Source organism: Salmo salar, chromosome 21, assembly GCF_965601325.2.
Source record: "Salmo salar chromosome 21, fSalSal1, whole genome shotgun sequence".
NCBI lineage: Eukaryota > Metazoa > Chordata > Actinopteri > Salmoniformes > Salmonidae > Salmo > Salmo salar.
In genome coordinates, this window is record NC_138311.1 from 58,265,001 (window position 1) to 58,288,444 (window position 23,444).

A 23,444-nucleotide genomic window follows, 5' to 3' on the forward strand; every position below is an offset into this window, starting at 1 on the left:
AATAGGGCTGGTTGTTTAATAGGGCTAGTTGTTTAATAGGGCTGGTTGTTTAATAGGGCTAGTTGTTTAATAGGGCTGGTTGTTTAATAGGGCTGGTTGTTTAATAGGGCTAGTTGTTTAATAGGGCTGGTTGTTTAATAGGGCTGGTTGTTTAATAGGGCTGGTTGTTTAATAGGGCTGGTTGTTTAATAGGGCTAGTTGTTTAATAGGGCTGGTTGTTTAATAGGGCTGGTTGTTTAATAGGGCTGGTTGTTTAATAGGGCTGGTTGTTTAATAGGGCTATCACACTTGTCGTGTTGCAGGTTTTAAAGCTGGCTTACAGTTGGTCTATCGACATGTCTGTAGAGTCCTTCGAGTCATAAGTAACTAGGCCCCTAAAGTAACGATATCTTGGCGATATACACAGGGTACCAGGCTATATACACAGGGTTACCAGGCTATATACACAGGGTGCCTGGCTATATACACAGGGTACCAGGCTATATACACAGGGTACCAGGCTATATACACAGGGTACCAGGCTATATACACAGGGTGCCAGGCTATATACACAGGGTGCCAGGCTATATACACAGGGTGCCAGGCTATATACACGGGGTACCAGGCTATATACACAGGGTACCAGGCTATATACACAGGGTACCAGGCTATATACACGGGGTACCAGGCTATATACACGGGGTGCCAGGCTATATACACAGGGTGCCAGGCTATATACACAGGGTACCAGGCTATATACACAGGGTGCCAGGCTATATACACAGGGTGCCAGGCTATATACACAGGGTACCAGGCTATATACACAGGGTGCCAGGCTATATACACAGGGTGCCAGGCTATATACACAGGGTACCAGGCTATATACACAGGGTACCAGGCTATATACACAGGGGTACCAGGCTATATACACGGGGTACCAGGCTATATACACGGGGTACCAGGCTATATACACGGGGTACCAGGCTATATACACGGGGTACCAGGCTATATACACGGGGTGCCAGGCTATATACACGGGGTGCCAGGCTATATACACGGGGTGCCAGGCTATATACACGGGGTGCCAGGCTATATACACAGGGTGCCAGGCTATATACACAGGGTGCCAGGCTATATACACAGGGTGCCAGGCTATATACACAGGGTGCCAGGCTATATACACAGGGTGCCAGGCTATATACACAGGGTGCCTGGCTATATACACAGGGTTACCAGGCTATATACACAGGGTTACCAGGCTATATACACGGGGTACCAGGCTATATACACGGGGTACCAGGCTATATACACAGGGTTGCCAGGCTATATACACAGGGTTGCCAGGCTATATACACAGGGTGCCAGGCTATATACACAGGGTGCCAGGCTATATACACAGGGTGCCAGGCTATATACACAGGGTGCCAGGCTATATACACAGGGTGCCAGGCTATATACACAGGGTGCCAGGCTATATACACAGGGTGCCAGGCTATATACACAGGGTGCCAGGCTATATACACGGGGTGCCAGGCTATATACACGGGGTGCCAGGCTATATACACGGGGTGCCAGGCTATATACACGGGGTGCCAGGCTATATACACGGGGTGCCAGGCTATATACACAGGGTGCCTGGCTATATACACAGGGTTACCAGGCTATATACACGGGTTACCAGGCTATATACACGGGGTACCAGGCTATATACACGGGGTACCAGGCTATATACACAGGGTTGCCAGGCTATATACACAGGTTGCCAGGCTATATACACAGGGTGCCAGGCTATATACACAGGGTACCAGGCTATATACACAGGGTACCAGGCTATATACACAGGGTTACCAGGCTATATACACAGGGTTACCAGGCTATATACACAGGGTTACCAGGCTATATACACAGGGGTGCCAGGCTATATACACAGGGGTGCCAGGCTATATACACAGGGGTGCCAGGCTATATACACAGGGTTACCAGGCTATATACACAGGGTACCAGGCTATATACACAGGGTACCAGGCTATATACACAGGGTTACCAGGCTATATACACAGGGTTACCAGGCTATATACACGGGGTACCAGGCTATATACACGGGGTACCAGGCTATATACACAGGGTTACCAGGCTATATACACAGGGTACCAGGCTATATACACAGGGTACCAGGCTATATACACAGGGTACCAGGCTATATACACGGGGTACCAGGCTATATACACGGGGTACCAGGCTATATACACGGGGTACCAGGCTATATACACAGGGTTACCAGGCTATATACACAGGGTACCAGGCTATATACACAGGGTACCAGGCTATATACACAGGGTGCCAGGCTATATACACGGGGTACCAGGCTATATACACAGGGCAGCAGTAAGAGTCGATGTGCAGGGATACCAGGTAATTGAGGTAGATATAGACATGTGGTAGGGATAAAGTGACTTGGACAGCAGGATAGATATGAAAACAGCAGCAGCGGTGTCACCAGTCAGAAGAAGGGTCATGTGGCTGTAAACCTCTCATCCCGACAGACAGTCCAGCTGCTTCCTGTGTACCTCAACTACCTTGTACCCCTTCACATTGACTCGGTACTGGTACTCTATATATATATATATATATATATATATATATATATATATATAGACTCGCTGTTGTTATTTATTGTGTTACTAGTTTACATTTTTCTGTTCATTTCCTTACTTTTTAACTCTGCATTTGTTGGTAAAGGGCTCGGTAAAAAGGTCTACAGCTGTTTTATTCGTCTCATATGAGAAATTAGGTTTGATTTGTGGTGGAGCTGTCCCAGAGCAGCATGCTGGTGACTGGTGTGACTGACTGTGAAGATAGTGGAGCTGTCCCAGAGCAGCATGCTGGTGACTGGTGTGACTGACTGTGAAGATAGTGGAGCTGTCCCAGAGCAGCATGCTGGTGACTGGTGTGACTGACTGTGAAGATAGTGGAGCTGTCCCAGAGCAGCATGCTGGTGACTGGTGTGACTGACTGTGAAGATAGTGGAGCTGTCCCAGAGCAGCATGCTGGTGACTGGTGTGACTGACTGTGAAGATAGTGGAGCTGTCCCAGAGCAGCATGCTGGTGACTGGTGTGACTGACTGTGAAGATAGTGGAGCTGTCCCAGAGCAGCATGCTGGTGACTGGTGTGACTGACTGTGAAGATAGTGGAGCTGTCCCAGAGCAGCATGCTGGTGACTGGTGTGACTGACTGTGAAGATAGTGGAGCTGTCCCAGAGCAGCATGCTGGTGACTGGTGTGACTGACTGTGAAGATAGTGGAGCTGTCCCAGAGCAGCATGCTGGTGACTGGTGTGACTGACTGTGAAGATAGTGGAGCTGTCCCAGAGCAGCATGCTGGTGACTGGTGTGACTGACTGTGAAGATAGTGGAGCTGTCCCAGAGCAGCATGCTGGTGACTGGTGTGACTGACTGTGAAGATAGTGGAGCTGTCCCAGAGCAGCATGCTGGTGACTGGTGTGACTGACTGTGAAGATAGTGGAGCTGTCCCAGAGCAGCATGCTGGTGACTGGTGTGACTGACTGTGAAGATAGTGGAGCTGTCCCAGAGCAGCATGCTGGTGACTGGTGTGACTGACTGTGAAGATAGTGGAGCTGTCCCAGAGCAGCATGCTGGTGACTGGTGTGACTGACTGTGAAGATAGTGGAGCTGTCCCAGAGCAGCATGCTGGTGACTGGTGTGACTGACTGTGAAGATAGTGGAGCTGTCCCAGAGCAGCATGCTGGTGACTGGGGTGACTGACTGTGAAGATAGTGGAGCTGTCCCAGAGCAGCATGCTGGTGACTGGTGTGACTGACTGTGAAGATAGTGGAGCTGTCCCAGAGCAGCATGCTGGTGACTGGGGTGACTGACTGTGAAGATAGTGGAGCTGTCCCAGAGCAGCATGCTGGTGACTGGTGTGACTGACTGTGAAAATAGTGGAGCTGTCCCAGAGCAGCATGCTGGTGACTGGGGTGACTGACTGTGAAGATAGTGGAGCTGTCCCAGAGCAGCATGCTGGTGACTGGTGTGACTGACTGTGAAGATAGTGGAGCTGTCCCAGAGCAGCATGCTGGTGACTGGGGTGACTGACTGTGAAGATAGTGGAGCTGTCCCAGAGCAGCATGCTGGTGACTGGTGTGACTGACTGTGAAGATAGTGGAGCTGTCCCAGAGCAGCATGCTGGTGACTGGTGTGACTGACTGTGAAGATAGTGGAGCTGTCCCAGAGCAGCATGCTGGTGACTGGTGTGACTGACTGTGAAGATAGTGGAGCTGTCCCAGAGCAGCATGCTGGTGACTGGTGTGACTGACTGTGAAGATAGTGGAGCTGTCCCAGAGCAGCATGCTGGTGACTGGTGTGACTGACTGTGAAGATAGTGGAGCTGTCCCAGAGCAGCATGCTGGTGACTGGTGTGACTGACTGTGAAGATAGCAGCAGCAGTCTATCATGTACAAACTACTGAAAACATGTGTTCCTCAACTTCATCTGCTCCTTCAGAAATAACCAGTGATAACTTGACTTTACAGGTGAAAGGGAACCGCTAAAATATAATCTATGAATTATGCCACCCAAAAACCTGCTGGACATAAGTGTCCACTGCTCGTAAAAGACGTAACAAAGACGGTCTCGTCTCCTACAATCACTTAGGAATGAAACTATGTTTAGGATCCGCCACAACGCCCCTACAAAAAAATATAACATTTAGAGACTTTGATTTACCTCTACAAAGAAGGAATCCATTTCAAATAAATGATCCTCCAAGAAACTCTTGTAAATCTTATATTCCGGGTCCCACAGTGGAGCTCAGGACGAAGATGTATTTCCAGATTCTTTCCATTCGGGAGCGGAGGTCGAGATGAGAAAACGTTTCCTTCACACACTCTTTCTCTTCTCAAAACGGGAATACACACATCAAGTAAACCAGGGAATTCCTATTGGCGTCCCAGTCAGAAACCAGTTGTAAACGGGATTTAAAACACTTCAACACGTCCGTCTGTTTGACTCGTTTAGTGAGCCCGGTATATGAATGAGCCCCGGTATATGAATGAGTCCGGTATTACGGAGCTCTATCAATGAAGGCGGAGCTTGAAACGGTAGACTCGCCCATGGACCACGCCCTTATCGGAACAATGTAACAGAAGCGTTTATCATTTTCATTTGAATTATTAGTAGTTTAGTACACTATATATATATATATATATATATATATATATATATATATATATATATATATATATATATATATACAAAAGTATGTGGACACCCCTTCAAATGAGTGGATTCATCCATTTCAGCCACACCCCGTTGCTGACAGGTGTATAAAATCGAGCACACAGCCATGCAATCTCCATAGACAAAACATTGTCAGTAGAATGGCCCATACTGAAAAGCTCAGTGACTTTTAATGTGGCACCATCATAGGATGCCACCTTTCCAACAAGTCAGTTGGTCAAATTTCTGCACTGCTAGAGCTGCCCCCAGGTCAACTGTAAGTGCTGTTTTTGTGAAGTGGAAATGTCTAGGAGCAACAACGGCTCAGCCGTAAAGTGGTAGGGCCACACAAGCTCACAGAACGGGACCGCTGAGTGCTAAAGCGCGTAAAAAAATAATAAAAAATTGTCTGTCCTCGGTTGCAACACTCATTACAGAGTTACAAACTGCCTCTGGAGGCAACGTCAGCACAATAACCTGTTTAGGATAGGGGGCAGTATTTTCACAGCCGGGTAAAAAAAACATACCCGATTTAATCTGGTTATTACTCCTGCCCAGAAACTAGAATATGCATATAATTGTTTGATTTGGATAGAAAACACTCTAAAGTTTCTAAAACTGTTTGAATGGTGTCTGTGAGTATAACAGAACTCATATGGCAGGCAAAAACCTGAGAAGATTCTATATGGGAAGTGCCCTGTCTGACCATTTCTTGGCCTTCTGTAGCCTCTTTATCGAAAATATAGGATCTCTGCTGTAACGTGACATTTTCTAAGGCTCCCATAGGCTCTCAGAAGGCACCAGAACGTGGAATGATGACTCTGCAGTCCCTGGGCGAAAAACAGCAGGGGTTTTGGAAAGTGGTACTTCTGAGAACAATGACACTGGTGCGTGCGCGTGCATGTGACGACTCCATTTTTCTTCTTTCAGTGTTTGAACGGATACGAGAGAAGTCTCATAAAAATTGATTTTAAACAGCGTTTGACATGCTTCGAAGTACGGTAATGGAATTTTTTGAATGTTTTTGTCACGATATGCGCCGGCGCGTCACCCTTCGGATAGTGTCTTGAACGCAAGAACAAAACGCAGCTATTTGGATATAACGATGGATTATTTGGAACCAAAACAACATTGGGTGTTGAAGTAGAAGTCCTGGGAGTGCATTCTGATGAAGAACAGCAAAGGTAATCCAATTTTTCTTATAGTAAATCTGAGTTTGGTGAGTGCCAAACTTGGTGGGTGTCAAAATAGCTAGCCATGATGGCCGGGCTATCTACTCAGAATATTGCAAAATGTGCTTTCACCGAAAAGCTATTTTAAAATCAGACACCGCGATTGCATAAAGGAGTTCTGTATCTATAATTCTTAAAATAATTGTTATGTTTTTTTGTGAACGTTTATCGTGAGTAATTTAGTAAATTCACCGGAAGTTTTCGGTGGGTATGCTAGTTCTGAACAAAACATGCTAATGTAAAAAGCTAGTTTTTGATATAAATATGAACTTGATTGAACAAAACATGCATGTATTGTATAACATAATGTCCTAGGAGTGTCATCTGATGAAGATCATCAAAGGTTAGTGCTGCATTTAGCTGTGGTTTTGTTTTTTGTGACATTATATGCTAGCTTGAAAAATGGGTGTGTGATTATTTCTGGCTGGCTACTCTCCTGACATAATCTAATGTTTTGCTTTCGTTGTAAAGCCTTTTTGAAATCGGACAATGTGGTTAGATAAAGGAGAGTCTTGTCTTTAAAATGGTGTAAAATAGTCATATGTTTGAAAAATTGAAGTTTTTGCATTTTTGAGGTATTTGTAATTCGCGCCACGCTCTACCATTGGATATTGGTGAGGCGTTCCGCTAGCGGAACATCTAGATGTAAGAGGATAACTGTTCGTCTGGAGCATAATGAAATGGGTTTCCATGGCCGAGCAGCCGCACACAAGCCTAAGATCACCATGCACAATGCCAAGCGTCGGTTGGAGTGGCAACAGTTTGGGGAAGGCCGTTTCCTGTTTCAGCATGACAATGCTACCGTGCACAAAGCGAGGTCCATACAGAAATGGTTTGTCGAGATTGGTCTGGAAGAACTTGACTGGCCTGCACAAAGCCCTGACCTTAACCCCATCGAAAACCTTTGGGATGAATTGGAATGAGGACTGCGAGCCAGGTCAAATCGCCCAACATCAGTGCCGACCTCACTAATGCTCTTGTTGCTGAATGGAAGCAAGTCCCCTCAGCAATGATCCAACATCTAGTGGAAAGCCTTCCCTGAAGAGTGGAGGCTGTTATAACAGCAAAGGGGGGGACCAACTCCATATTAATGACTTCCCAGAAGAGTGGAGGCTGTTATAGCAGCAAAGGGGGGGACCAACTCCATATTAATGCCTTCCCAGAAGAGTGGAGGCTGTTATAGCAGCAAAGGGGGGACCAACTCCATATTAATGACTTCCCAGAAGAGTGGAGGCTGTTATAGCAGCAAAGGGGGGGACCAACTCCATATTAATGCCTTCCCAGAAGAGTGGAGGCTGTTATAGCAGCAAAGGGGGGACCAACTCCATATTAATGACTTCCCAGAAGAGTGGAGGCTGTTATAGCAGCAAAGGGGGGGACCAACTCCATATTAATGCCCATGATTTTGGAATGAGATGTTCGACTAGCAGGTGTCCACATTACACCAGGCTACATGTAAAAGGATCCTGATTCTTTTAAGCATATGTTGTAGTACCTCAATGGACAGAGTCAGGGTTATCCAGGGAGAGAGAGAGAGAGAGAGAGTCAGGGTTATCCAGGGCTGTAAAGGAGACCAGGTTGTTGACTTCCTGGGAGAACTGGGAGAGAGAGCATAGGAGAGAGAGAGAGAGAGAGCATAGGAGAGAGAGAGAGAGCATAGGAGAGAGAAAGAGAGCATAGGAGAGAGAGAGAGCATAGGAGAGAGAGAGAGAGAGAGCATAGGAGAGAGAGAGAGAGAGAGCATAGGAGATAATAGGGTGGATAGACGGAGATAAATGAGAGAGAGAGAGAGAGAGAGAGAGAGAGAGAGAGAGGGAGAGAGAGAGAATAGGAGAGAATAGGATGGATAGAAAGAGATAAATAGAGAGAGACAGAGAGGAAGAAATAAATAAAATGTAGTAATATTACTGTATTACTGAACAGTGCCTTAGTCACCACGGCCCTAAATACACAAAAACAGTTCCTCCCAAAATCTACACTTCGATCAGACTCTGATTTTTCATATTTTTCCAAGGATGGGGGGGTCGTGTCCCCCCCGTCCCCCCCGGGATTTCCGCCCCTGACTGGATGCTCCAACACCATAGTGGAGTAGCCTGTATGGATCCACAATCAGACTGGATGCTCCAACACCATAGTGGAGTAGCCTGTTTGGATCCACAATCAGACTGGATGCTCCAACACCATAGTGGAGTAGCCTGTATGGATCCACAATCAGACTGGATGCTCCAACACCATAGTGGAGTAGCCTGTTTGGATCCACCAATCAGACTGGATGCTGCAACACCATAGTGGAGTAACCTGTATGGATCCACCAATCAGACTGGATGTGATTTGTAGCGAATATTGACTGAAATAACCTGTGCTGAACTGTGTCCTGTCTACGGTGGGGATGTTGTTGGCTGTATCAAAACACCAAGTCTCCAGATAAACTGCTTTTCTATCAAAATAGACGGAGTCAGAGACTCAGAGAGAATTTCCTTTTCTACTTTGCATACCCCGAGTTGACCTGTGCTCATGAATGTCTTTCTCTCGCTGTGTTTTCGATCACTAAAACTGTTGTCTCGAATTTAGCAGAATACAATTATCAACGTGAACAGATGCCATGGGATCATAGGTAAATATAAAGGAATCCCATATATTCCTCTCACGTTGCCCAAATGTTTCACCTCAAGATGTCTGGAGTCTGAGAAGTGGACTGTGATGTGAAGATTTGTCCACAGGGTATCTGGGTATTAACGGGATTCGATAGAGGATGATTTTTTCACAGGGTATCTGGGTATTAACGGGATTCGATAGAGGATGATTTGTTCACAGGGTATCTGGGTATTAACGGGATTCGATAGAGGATGATTTGTTCACAGGGTATCTGGGTATTAACGGGATTCGATAGAGGATGATTTGTTCACAGGGTATCTGGGTATTAACGGGATTCGATAGAGGATGATTTGTTCACAGGGTATCTGGGTATTAACGGGATTCGATAGAGGATGATTTGTTCACAGGGTATCTGGGTATTAACGGGATTCGATAGAGGATGATTTGTTCACAGGGTATCTGGGTATTAACGGGATTCGATAGAGGATGATTTGTTCACAGGGTATCTGGGTATTAAAGGGATTCGATAGAGGATGATTTGTTCACAGGGTATCTGGGTATTAACGGGATTCGATAGAGGATGATTTGTTCACAGGGTATCTGGGTATTAACGGGATTCGATAGAGGATGATTTGTCACAGGGTATCTGGGTATTAAAGGGATTCGATAGAGGATGATTTGTTCACAGGGTATCTGGGTATTAACGGGATTCGATAGAGGATGATTTGTTCACAGGGTATCTGGGTATTAACGGGATTCGATAGAGGATGATTTGTCACAGGGTATCTGGGTATTAACGGGATTCGATAGAGGATGATTTGTTCACAGGGTATCTGGGTATTAACGGGATTCGATAGAGGATGATTTGTCACAGGGTATCTGGGTATTAAAGGGATTCGATAGAGGATGATTTGTTCACAGGGTATCTGGGTATTAACGGGATTCGATAGAGGATGATTTGTTCACAGGGTATCTGGGTATTAACGGGATTCGATAGAGGATGATTTGTCACAGGGTATCTGGGTATTAACGGGATTCGATAGAGGATGATTTGTCACAGGGTATCTGGGTATTAACGGGATTCGATAGAGGATGATTTGTTCACAGGGTATCTGGGTATTAACGGGATTCGATAGAGGATGATTTGTTCACAGGGTATCTGGGTATTAACGGGAATCGATAGCGGATGATTTGGGGTGTTTTTAGCCTCTTCTTTTTACTCACATGAATATTTTCATTGTTTCTCCCCGGTTTGTTTATTTAGATTACTGAGCTGGTATTTCAACAGTGCCTGTTCCCATGCCAGGTAGGTATCAGGGTCAGGGCTATGGGCCCATATTCATAAAGCGTTTCAGGAGTGGCAGTGCTGATCTAGGATCAGGTACCCCCTTTCCTTATAATCACATTCATTATGATCTAAAAGGCAAAACTTTTCCTAGATCAGCATTGCCTCCCTGAGAAGCTGTCTGAATATAGGTAAAGCATGTCTCAGCGCCAGGTAGGTAGAGGAGCTATCAGGTAGGTAGAGGAGCTATCAGGTAGGTAGAGGAGCTATCAGGTAGGTATAGGAGCTATCAGGTAGGTAGAGGAGCTATCCGGTTGGTAGAGGAGCTATCAGCTGGTAGAGGAGCTATCAGGTAGGTAGGAGCTATCAGGTAGGTAGAGCTATCAGGTAGGTAGAGGAGCTATCAGGTAGGTAGAGGAGCTATCAGGTAGGTAGAGAAGCTATCAGGTTGGTAGAGGAGCTATCAGGTAGGTAGAGGAGCTATCAGGCAGGTAGAGGAGCTATCAGGTAGGTAGAGGAGGTATCAGGTAGGTAGAGGAGCTATCAGGTAGGTATATAGGAGCTATCAGGTAGGTAGAGGAGCTATCAGGTAGGTAGAGGAGCTATCAGGTAGGTAGAGGAGCTACCAGGTAGGTAGAGGAGCTATCAGGTAGGTAGAGGAGCTACCAGGTAGGTAGAGGAGCTATCAGGCAGGTAGAGGAGCTATCAGGTAGGTAGAGGAGCTATCAGGCAGGTAGAGGAGCTATCAGGTAGGTATATAGGAGCTATCAGGTAGGTAGAGGAGCTATCAGGTAGGTAGAGGAGCTACCAGGTAGGTAGAGGAGCTATCAGGTAGGTAGGAGCTATCAGGTAGGTAGAGGAGCTATCAGGTAGGTAGAGGAGCTATCAGGTAGGTAGAGGAGCTATCAGGTAGGTAGAGGAGCTATCAGGTAGGTAGAGGAGCTATCAGGTAGGTATATAGGAGCTATCAGGCAGGTAGAGGAGCTATCAGGTAGGTATATAGGAGCTACCAGGTAGGTAGAGGAGCTATCAGGTAGGTAGAGGAGCTATCAGGTAGGTAGAGGAGCTATCAGGTAGGTAGAGGAGCTATCAGGTAGGTAGAGGAGCTATCAGGTAGGTAGAGGAGCTATCAGGTAGGTATATAGGAGCTATCAGGCAGGTAGAGGAGCTATCAGGTAGGTAGAGGAGCTATCAGGTAGGTATATAGGAGCTATCAGGCAGGTAGAGGAGCTATCAGGTAGGTAGAGGAGCTATCAGGTAGGTAGAGGAGCTATCAGGTAGATAGAGGAGCTATCAGGTAGGTAGAGGAGCTATCAGGTTGGTAGAGGAGCTATCAGGTAGGTAGAGGAGCGATCAGGTAGTTATAGGAGCTATCAGGTAGGTAGAGGAGCTATCAGGTAGGTAGGAGCTATCAGGTAGGTAGAGCTATCAGGTAGGTAGAGGAGCTATCAGGTAGGTAGAGGAGCTATCAGGTAGGTAGAGGAGCTATCAGGTAGGTATATAGGAGCTATCAGGCAGGTAGAGGAGCTATCAGGTAGGTAGAGGAGCTATCAGGTAGGTAGAGGAGCTATCAGGTAGGTAGAGGAGCTATCAGGTAGGTAGAGGAGCTATCAGGTAGGTATAGGAGCTATCAGGTAGGTAGAGGAGCTATCAGGTAGGTAGAGGAGCTATCAGGTAGGTAGAGGAGCTATCAGGTAGGTAGAGGAGCTATCAGGTAGGTAGAGCTATCAGGTAGGTAGAGGAGCTATCAGGTAGGTAGAGGAGCTATCAGGTAGGTAGAGGAGCTATCAGGTAGGTATAGGAGCTATCAGGTAGGTAGAGGAGCTATCAGGTAGGTATAGGAGCTATCAGGTAGGTAGAGGAGCTATCAGGTAGGTAGAGGAGCTATCAGGTAGGTAGAGGAGCTATCAGGCAGGTAGAGTAGCTATCAGGCAGGTAGAGGAGCGATCAGCTGGTACTGTGTGTAGCCAGTGTTCCTCATAATGGCTCCTAAAGGGAGTGCTGATCTCGGACCAGTTTTGTCATTTAGATGATAATGAATGGGATTATAAGGAAAGACAAGAATCTGATCGTAGATCAGCAGTCTGAGACGCTTTTTGAACATGGGCCCTGATCTCCTAATTATTATTGTGTAGGGCCATAGTGTTCCTATTCTGGCTCCTGAAGGCAGTCTCAGTCTCAGAGTGCGCCCCAAATGGAACAGTAGTCCCCTTTATAGTGCACCATTTATCAACAGAGCCTTGGTCTCATTCTCTGTCCAGACTAGACCAGTCAGTCAGACTGACTGATTCCCTGTAATGGCTGTGGGTCTGCTGATGTTGCCTACTGCAGTCAGAGAGGTCAAAGCCTGTTGCAACATTTATAGTCCATCTGTGTTGTGGCCCAACACGTGTTTAACACAAATTATGTTCCTCTAACCAAGACCGAGCCTCTTAAAGGGAAACGTCACCGCTAAACGCTATGGGGAGTGTTTATCCAGCCTCCCTACATAATGATGAGTGATGAGAGGGTGTTTCAGACATAATGATGAGAGGGTGTTTCAGACATAATGATGAGTGATGAGAGGGTGTTTCAGACATAATGATTAGTGATGAGAGAGTGTTTCAGACATAATGATGAGTGATGAGAGAGTGTTTCAGACATAATGATTAGTGATGAGAGAGTGTTTCAGACATAATGATTAGTGATGAGAGAGTGTTTCAGACATAATGATGAGTGATGAGAGGGTGTTTCAGACATAATGATGAGTGATGAGAGGGTGTTTCAGACATAATGTTTAGTGATGAGAGAGTGTTTCAGACATAATGATGAGAGGTGTTTCAGACATAATGATGAGTGATGAGAGGGTGTTTCAGACATAATGATGAGTGATGAGGTGTTTCAGTACGAAAATGTATGCACTCACATAAGTCGCTCTGGATAAGAGCGTCTGCTAAATGATTTGATTTGACAAGAGCGTCTGCAAAATATTTTGATTTGATTTGATAAGCGCGTCTGCTAAATTATTTGATAAGAGCGTCTGTAAAATGACTAAAAAGCTAGCTAGCTAGTTGTGTTTGCTATACCAAAAATGTACTGTACTCTAACGTTATAGCTAGCTAGCTAATTAGCCTAGCTAGACTCAGTGGCTCTCATTAGGAGCAAAACTGGAGAGATGATGACAAAGAGTAAAGGAAAGACTTTGGCTTGATGCCTCATATTAGTCTGGGAGTAACTATACCTGTTCAGGAGAGGTGCTGGCTAGCAGAGTAGAACACCTGTTTAGGAGAGGTGCTGGCAGAGTAGAACACCTGTTCAGGAGAGGTGCTGGCTAGCAGAGTAGAACACCTGTTTATAAAGTCACATACAAACATTGTCTCCTTGTTGTTTTCTTGAGTAAAGCAGCTCCATGATAAACACCCAGCAGTCCATCAGCATGGTGAACACCCAGCAGTCCATCAGCATGGTAAACACCCAGCAGTCCATCAGCATGGTGAACACCCAGCAGTCCATCAGCATGGTGAACACCCAGCAGTCCATCAGCATGGTAAACACCCAGCAGTCCATCAGCATGGTAAACACCCAGCAGTCCATCAGCATGGTAAACACCCAGCAGTCCATCAGCATGGTGAACACCCAGCAGTCCATCAGCATGGTAAACACCCAGCAGTCCATCAGCATGGTAAACACCCAGCAGTCCATCAGCATGGTGAACACCCAGCAGTCCATCAGCATGGTAAACACCCAGCAGTCCATCAGCATGGTAAACACCCAGCAGTCCATCAGCATGGTAAACACCCAGCAGTCCATCAGCATGGTGAACACCCAGCAGTCCATCAGCATGGTAAACACCCAGCAGTCCATCAGCATGGTGAACACCCAGCAGTCCATCAGCATGGTGAACACCCAGCAGTCCATCAGCATGGTAGAACACCCCAGCAGTCCATCAGCATGGTAAACACCCAGCAGTCCATCAGCATGGTAAACACCCAGCAGTCCATCAGCATGGTAAACACCCAGCAGTCCATCAGCATGGTGAACACCCAGCAGTCCATCAGCATGGTAAACACCCAGCAGTCCATCAGCATGGTGAACACCCAGCAGTCCATCAGCATGGTAAACACCCAGCAGTCCATCAGCATGGTAAACACCCAGCAGTCCATCAGCATGGTAAACACCCAGCAGTCCATCAGCATGGTGAACACCCAGCAGTCCATCAGCATGGTAAACACCCAGCAGTCCATCAGCATGGTAAACACCCAGCAGTCCATCAGCATGGTAAACACCCAGCAGTCCATCAGCATGGTAAACACCCAGCAGTCCATCAGCATGGTAAACACCCAGCAGTCCATCAGCATGGTAAACACCCAGCAGTCCATCAGCATGGTAAACACCCAGCAGTCCATCAGCATGGTAAACACCCAGCAGTCCATCAGCATGGTGAACACCCAGCAGTCCATCAGCATGGTGAACACCCAGCAGTCCATCAGCATGGTAAACACCCAGCAGTCCATCAGCATGGTGAACACCCAGCAGTCCATCAGCATGGTAAACACCCAGCAGTCCATCAGCATGGTAAACACCCAGCAGTCCATCAGCATGGTGAACACCCAGCAGTCCATCAGCATGGTGAACACCCAGCAGTCCATCAGCATGGTAAACACCCAGCAGTCCATCAGCATGGTGAACACCCAGCAGTCCATCAGCATGGTAAACACCCAGCAGTCCATCAGCATGGTAAACACCCAGCAGTCCATCAGCATGGTAAACACCCAGCAGTCCATCAGCATGGTGAACACCCAGCAGTCCATCAGCATGGTAAACACCCAGCAGTCCATCAGCATGGTGAACACCCAGCAGTCCATCAGCATGGTAAACACCCAGCAGTCCATCAGCATGGTAAACACCCAGCAGTCCATCAGCATGGTGAACACCCAGCAGTCCATCAGCATGGTGAACACCCAGCAGTCCATCAGCATGGTAAACACCCAGCAGTCCATCAGCATGGTAAACACCCAGCAGTCCATCAGCATGGTGAACACCCAGCAGTCCATCAGCATGGTAAACACCCAGCAGTCCATCAGCATGGTGAACACCCAGCAGTCCATCAGCATGGTGAACACCCAGCAGTCCATCAGCATGGTGAACACCCAGCAGTCCATCAGCATGGTAAACACCCAGCAGTCCATCAGCATGGTGAACACCCAGCAGTCCATCAGCATGGTAAACACCCAGCAGTCCATCAGCATGGTGAACACCCAGCAGTCCATCAGCATGGTAAACACCCAGCAGTCCATCAGCATGGTGAACACCCAGCAGTCCATCAGCATGGTGAACACCCAGCAGTCCATCAGCATGGTAAACACCCAGCAGTCCATCAGCATGGTGAACACCCAGCAGTCCATCAGCATGGTAAACACCCAGCAGTCCATCAGCATGGTGAACACCCAGCAGTCCATCAGCATGGTGAACACCCAGCAGTCCATCAGCATGGTAAACACCCAGCAGTCCATCAGCATGGTAAACACCCAGCAGTCCATCAGCATGGTGAACACCCAGCAGTCCATCAGCATGGTGAACACCCAGCAGTCCATCAGCATGGTAAACACCCAGCAGTCCATCAGCATGGTGAACACCCAGCAGTCCATCAGCATGGTGAACACCCAGCAGTCCATCAGCATGGTAAACACCCAGCAGTCCATCAGCATGGTAAACACCCAGCAGTCCATCAGCATGGTAAACACCCAGCAGTCCATCAGCATGGTGAACACCCAGCAGTCCATCAGCATGGTAAACACCCAGCAGTCCATCAGCATGGTGAACACCCAGCAGTCCATCAGCATGGTAAACACCCAGCAGTCCATCAGCATGGTGAACACCCAGCAGTCCATCAGCATGGTAAACACCCAGCAGTCCATCAGCATGGTGAACACCCAGCAGTCCATCAGCATGGTGAACACCCAGCAGTCCATCAGCATGGTAAACACCCAGCAGTCCATCAGCATGGTAAACACCCAGCAGTCCATCAGCATGGTGAACACCCAGCAGTCCATCAGCATGGTAAACACCCAGCAGTCCATCAGCATGGTGAACACCCAGCAGTCCATCAGCATGGTGAACACCCAGCAGTCCATCAGCATGGTGAACACCCAGCAGTCCATCAGCATGGTGAACACCCAGCAGTCCATCAGCATGGTGAACACCCAGCAGTCCATCAGCATGGTAAACACCCAGCAGTCCATCAGCATGGTAAACACCCAGCAGTCCATCAGCATGGTAAACACCCAGCAGTCCATCAGCATGGTGAACACCCAGCAGTCCATCAGCATGGTAAACACCCAGCAGTCCATCAGCATGGTAAACACCCAGCAGTCCATCAGCATGGTGAACACCCAGCAGTCCATCAGCATGGTGAACACCCAGCAGTCCATCAGCATGGTAAACACCCAGCAGTCCATCAGCATGGTGAACACCCAGCAGTCCATCAGCATGGTGAACACCCAGCAGTCCATCAGCATGGTGAACACCCAGCAGTCCATCAGCATGGTGAACACCCAGCAGTCCATCAGCATGGTAAACACCCAGCAGTCCATCAGCATGGTGAACACCCAGCAGTCCATCAGCATGGTGAACACCCAGCAGTCCATCAGCATGGTAACACCCAGCAGTCCATCAGCATGGTGAACACCCAGCAGTCCATCAGCATGGTGAACACCCAGCAGTCCATCAGCATGGTAAACACCCAGCAGTCCATCAGCATGGTAAACACCCAGCAGTCCATCAGCATGGTGAACACCCAGCAGTCCATCAGCATGGTACAGCAGTCCATCAGCATGGTAAACACCCAGCAGTCCATCAGCATGGTAAACACCCAGCAGTCCATCAGCATGGTGAACACCCAGCAGTCCATCAGCATGGTGAACACCCAGCAGTCCATCAGCATGGTGAACACCCAGCAGTCCATCAGCATGGTAAACACCCAGCAGTCCATCAGCATGGTAAACACCCAGCAGTCCATCAGCATGGTGAACACCCAGCAGTCCATCAGCATGGTGAACACCCAGCAGTCCATCAGCATGGTGAACACCCAGCAGTCCATCAGCATGGTGAACACCCAGCAGTCCATCAGCATGGTAAACACCCAGCAGTCCATCAGCATGGTGAACACCCAGCAGTCCATCAGCATGGTGAACACCCAGCAGTCCATCAGCATGGTGAACACCCAGCAGTCCATCAGCATGGTGAACACCCAGCAGTCCATCAGCATGGTGAACACCCAGCAGTCCATCAGCATGGTAAACACCCAGCAGTCCATCAGCATGGTAAACACCCAGCAGTCCATCAGCATGGTGAACACCCAGCAGTCCATCAGCATGGTAAACACCCAGCAGTCCATCAGCATGGTAAACACCCAGCAGTCCATCAGCATGGTAAACACCCAGCAGTCCATCAGCATGGTGAACACCCAGCAGTCCATCAGCATGGTGAACACCCAGCAGTCCATCAGCATGGTGAACACCCAGCAGTCCATCAGCATGGTGAACACCCAGCAGTCCATCAGCATGGTAAACACCCAGCAGTCCATCAGCATGGTGAACACCCAGCAGTCCATCAGCATGGTGAACACCCAGCAGTCCATCAGCATGGTAAACACCCAGCAGTCCATCAGCATGGTAAACACCCAGCAGTCCATCAGCATGGTAAACACCCAGCAGTCCATCAGCATGGTGAACACCCAGCAGTCCATCAGCATGGTGAACACCCAGCAGTCCATCAGCATGGTGAACACCCAGCAGTCCATCAGCATGGTAAACACCCAGCAGTCCATCAGCATGGTAAACACCCAGCAGTCCATCAGCATGGTGAACACCCAGCAGTCCATCAGCATGGTGAACACCCAGCAGTCCATCAGCATGGTGAACACCCAGCAGTCCATCAGCATGGTGAACACCCAGCAGTCCATCAGCATGGTAAACACCCAGCAGTCCATCAGCATGGTGAACACCCAGCAGTCCATCAGCATGGTGAACACCCAGCAGTCCATCAGCATGGTGAACACCCAGCAGTCCATCAGCATGGTGAACACCCAGCAGTCCATCAGCATGGTGAACACCCAGCAGTCCATCAGCATGGTAAACACCCAGCAGTCCATCAGCATGGTAAACACCCAGCAGTCCATCAGCATGGTGAACACCCAGCAGTCCATCAGCATGGTGAACACCCAGCAGTCCATCAGCATGGTGAACACCCAGCAGTCCATCAGCATGGTGAACACCCAGCAGTCCATCAGCATGGTGAACACCCAGCAGTCCATCAGCATGGTGAACACCCAGCAGTCCATCAGCATGGTGAACACCCAGCAGTCCATCAGCATGGTGAACACCCAGCAGTCCATCAGCATGGTGAACACCCAGCAGTCCATCAGCATGGTGAACACCCAGCAGTCCATCAGCATGGTAAACACCCAGCAGTCCATCAGCATGGTGAACACCCAGCAGTCCATCAGCATGGTGAACACCCAGCAGTCCATCAGCATGGTGAACACCCAGCAGTCCATCAGCATGGTAAACACCCAGCAGTCCATCAGCATGGTAAACACCCAGCAGTCCATCAGCATGGTGAACACCCAGCAGTCCATCAGCATGGTGAACACCCAGCAGTCCATCAGCATGGTGAACACCCAGCAGTCCATCAGCATGGTGAACACCCAGCAGTCCATCAGCATGGTAAACACCCAGCAGTCCATCAGCATGGTAAACACCCAGCAGTCCATCAGCATGGTGAACACCCAGCAGTCCATCAGCATGGTGAACACCCAGCAGTCCATCAGCATGGTGAACACCCAGCAGTCCATCAGCATGGTGAACACCCAGCAGTCCATCAGCATGGTGAACACCCAGCAGTCCATCAGCATGGTGAACACCCAGCAGTCCATCAGCATGGTGAACACCCAGCAGTCCATCAGCATGGTAAACACCCAGCAGTCCATCAGCATGGTGAACACCCAGCAGTCCATCAGCATGGTGAACACCCAGCAGTCCATCAGCATGGTAAACACCCAGCAGTCCATCAGCATGGTGAACACCCAGCAGTCCATCAGCATGGTGAACACCCAGCAGTCCATCAGCATGGTGAACACCCAGCAGTCCATCAGCATGGTAAACACCCAGCAGTCCATCAGCATGGTAAACACCCAGCAGTCCATCAGCATGGTAAACACCCAGCAGTCCATCAGCATGGTGAACACCCAGCAGTCCATCAGCATGGTGAACACCCAGCAGTCCATCAGCATGGTGAACACCCAGCAGTCCATCAGCATGGTAAACACCCAGCAGTCCATCAGCATGGTAAACACCCAGCAGTCCATCAGCATGGTAAACACCCAGCAGTCCATCAGCATGGTGAACACCCAGCAGTCCATCAGCATGGTGAACACCCAGCAGTCCATCAGCATGGTGAACACCCAGCAGTCCATCAGCATGGTAAACACCCAGCAGTCCATCAGCATGGTAAACACCCAGCAGTCCATCAGCATGGTGAACACCCAGCAGTCCATCAGCATGGTGAACACCCAGCAGTCCATCAGCATGGTGAACACCCAGCAGTCCATCAGCATGGTGAACACCCAGCAGTCCATCAGCATGGTGAACACCCAGCAGTCCATCAGCATGGTGAACACCCAGCAGTCCATCAGCATGGTGAACACCCAGCAGTCCATCAGCATGGTGAACACCCAGCAGTCCATCAGCATGGTGAACACCCAGCAGTCCATCAGCATGGTAAACACCCAGCAGTCCATCAGCATGGTGAACACCCAGCAGTCCATCAGCATGGTGAACACCCAGCAGTCCATCAGCATGGTGAACACCCAGCAGTCCATCAGCATGGTGAACACCCAGCAGTCCATCAGCATGGTGAACACCCAGCAGTCCATCAGCATGGTGAACACCCAGCAGTCCATCAGCATGGTGAACACCCAGCAGTCCATCAGCATGGTGAACACCCAGCAGTCCATCAGCATGGTGAACACCCAGCAGTCCATCAGCATGGTAAACACCCAGCAGTCCATCAGCATGGTGAACACCCAGCAGTCCATCAGCATGGTGAACACCCAGCAGTCCATCAGCATGGTAAACACCCAGCAGTCCATCAGCATGGTGAACACCCAGCAGTCCATCAGCATGGTGAACACCCAGCAGTCCATCAGCATGGTAAACACCCAGCAGTCCATCAGCATGGTGAACACCCAGCAGTCCATCAGCATGGTGAACACCCAGCAGTCCATCAGCATGGTGAACACCCAGCAGTCCATCAGCATGGTGAACACCCAGCAGTCCATCAGCATGGTGAACACCCAGCAGTCCATCAGCATGGTAAACACCCAGCAGTCCATCAGCATGGTAAACACCCAGCAGTCCATCAGCATGGTGAACACCCAGCAGTCCATCAGCATGGTGAACACCCAGCAGTCCATCAGCATGGTAAACACCCAGCAGTCCATCAGCATGGTGAACACCCAGCAGTCCATCAGCATGGTGAACACCCAGCAGTCCATCAGCATGGTGAACACCCAGCAGTCCATCAGCATGGTGAACACCCAGCAGTCCATCAGCATGGTGAACACCCAGCAGTCCATCAGCATGGTAAACACCCAGCAGTCCATCAGCATGGTAAACACCCAGCAGTCCATCAGCATGGTGAACACCCAGCAGTCCATCAGCATGGTGAACACCCAGCAGTCCATCAGCATGGTAAACACCCAGCAGTCCATCAGCATGGTAAACACCCAGCAGTCCATCAGCATGGTGAACACCCAGCAGTCCATCAGCATGGTGAACACCCAGCAGTCCATCAGCATGGTGAACACCCAGCAGTCCATCAGCATGGTGAACACCCAGCAGTCCATCAGCATGGTAAACACCCAGCAGTCCATCAGCATGGTGAACACCCAGCAGTCCATCAGCATGGTGAACACCCAGCAGTCCATCAGCATGGTGAACACCCAGCAGTCCATCAGCATGGTAAACACCCAGCAGTCCATCAGCATGGTAAACACCCAGCAGTCCATCAGCATGGTGAACACCCAGCAGTCCATCAGCATGGTAAACACCCAGCAGTCCATCAGCATGGTAAACACCCAGCAGTCCATCAGCATGGTAAACACCCAGCAGTCCATCAGCATGGTGAACACCCAGCAGTCCATCAGCATGGTAAACACCCAGCAGTCCATCAGCATGGTAAACACCCAGCAGTCCATCAGCATGGTAAACACCCAGCAGTCCATCAGCATGGTGAACACCCAGCAGTCCATCAGCATGGTGAACACCCAGCAGTCCATCAGCATGGTGAACACCCAGCAGTCCATCAGCATGGTAAACACCCAGCAGTCCATCAGCATGGTAAACACCCAGCAGTCCATCAGCATGGTAAACACCCAGCAGTCCATCAGCATGGTAAACACCCAGCAGTCCATCAGCATGGTAAACACCCAGCAGTCCATCAGCATGGTGAACACCCAGCAGTCCATCAGCATGGTGAACACCCAGCAGTCCATCAGCATGGTAAACACCCAGCAGTCCATCAGCATGGTAAACACCCAGCAGTCCATCAGCATGGTAAACACCCAGCAGTCCATCAGCATGGTGAACACCCAGCAGTCCATCAGCATGGTAAACACCCAGCAGTCCATCAGCATGGTGAACACCCAGCAGTCCATCAGCATGGTGAACACCCAGCAGTCCATCAGCATGGTGAACACCCAGCAGTCCATCAGCATGGTGAACACCCAGCAGTCCATCAGCATGGTGAACACCCAGCAGTCCATCAGCATGGTAAACACCCAGCAGTCCATCAGCATGGTAAACACCCAGCAGTCCATCAGCATGGTGAACACCCAGCAGTCCATCAGCATGGTGAACACCCAGCAGTCCATCAGCATGGTGAACACCCAGCAGTCCATCAGCATGGTAAACACCCAGCAGTCCATCAGCATGGTGAACACCCAGCAGTCCATCAGCATGGTGAACACCCAGCAGTCCATCAGCATGGTGAACACCCAGCAGTCCATCAGCATGGTGAACACCCAGCAGTCCATCAGCATGGTAAACACCCAGCAGTCCATCAGCATGGTAAACACCCAGCAGTCCATCAGCATGGTAAACACCCAGCAGTCCATCAGCATGGTGAACACCCAGCAGTCCATCAGCATGGTAAACACCCAGCAGTCCATCAGCATGGTGAACACCCAGCAGTCCATCAGCATGGTGAACACCCAGCAGTCCATCAGCATGGTAAACACCCAGCAGTCCATCAGCATGGTGAACACCCAGCAGTCCATCAGCATGGTAAACACCCAGCAGTCCATCAGCATGGTGAACACCCAGCAGTCCATCAGCATGGTGAACACCCAGCAGTCCATCAGCATGGTGAACACCCAGCAGTCCATCAGCATGGTAAACACCCAGCAGTCCATCAGCATGGTAAACACCCAGCAGTCCATCAGCATGGTGAACACCCAGCAGTCCATCAGCATGGTGAACACCCAGCAGTCCATCAGCATGGTGAACACCCAGCAGTCCATCAGCATGGTGAACACCCAGCAGTCCATCAGCATGGTAAACACCCAGCAGTCCATCAGCATGGTGAACACCCAGCAGTCCATCAGCATGGTGAACACCCAGCAGTCCATCAGCATGGTGAACACCCAGCAGTCCATCAGCATGGTAAACACCCAGCAGTCCATCAGCATGGTAAACACCCAGCAGTCCATCAGCATGGTGAACACCCAGCAGTCCATCAGCATGGTGAACACCCAGCAGTCCATCAGCATGGTGAACACCCAGCAGTCCATCAGCATGGTGAACACCCAGCAGTCCATCAGCATGGTAAACACCCAGCAGTCCATCAGCATGGTGAACACCCAGCAGTCCATCAGCATGGTGAACACCCAGCAGTCCATCAGCATGGTGAACACCCAGCAGTCCATCAGCATGGTGAACACCCAGCAGTCCATCAGCATGGTAAACACCCAGCAGTCCATCAGCATGGTAAACACCCAGCAGTCCATCAGCATGGTGAACACCCAGCAGTCCATCAGCATGGTAAACACCCAGCAGTCCATCAGCATGGTAAACACCCAGC

General features: G+C 49.3%; 1 protein-coding gene across 1 annotated transcript in view; it reads right to left on the reverse strand.

The window, feature by feature from the left end:
* The window catches only part of myo10l3 (myosin X, like 3), a 188,515-nt gene extending 183,454 nt beyond the window's left edge, over positions 1-5,061 (reverse strand). The window contains 1 exon segment of the mRNA XM_082967263.1: positions 4,722-5,061. Coding sequence (XP_082823389.1) covers positions 4,722-4,742 — 21 coding nt within the window. The 5' untranslated portion in view covers positions 4,743-5,061.
* Between the last annotated feature and the right edge of the window lie 18,383 nt (positions 5,062-23,444).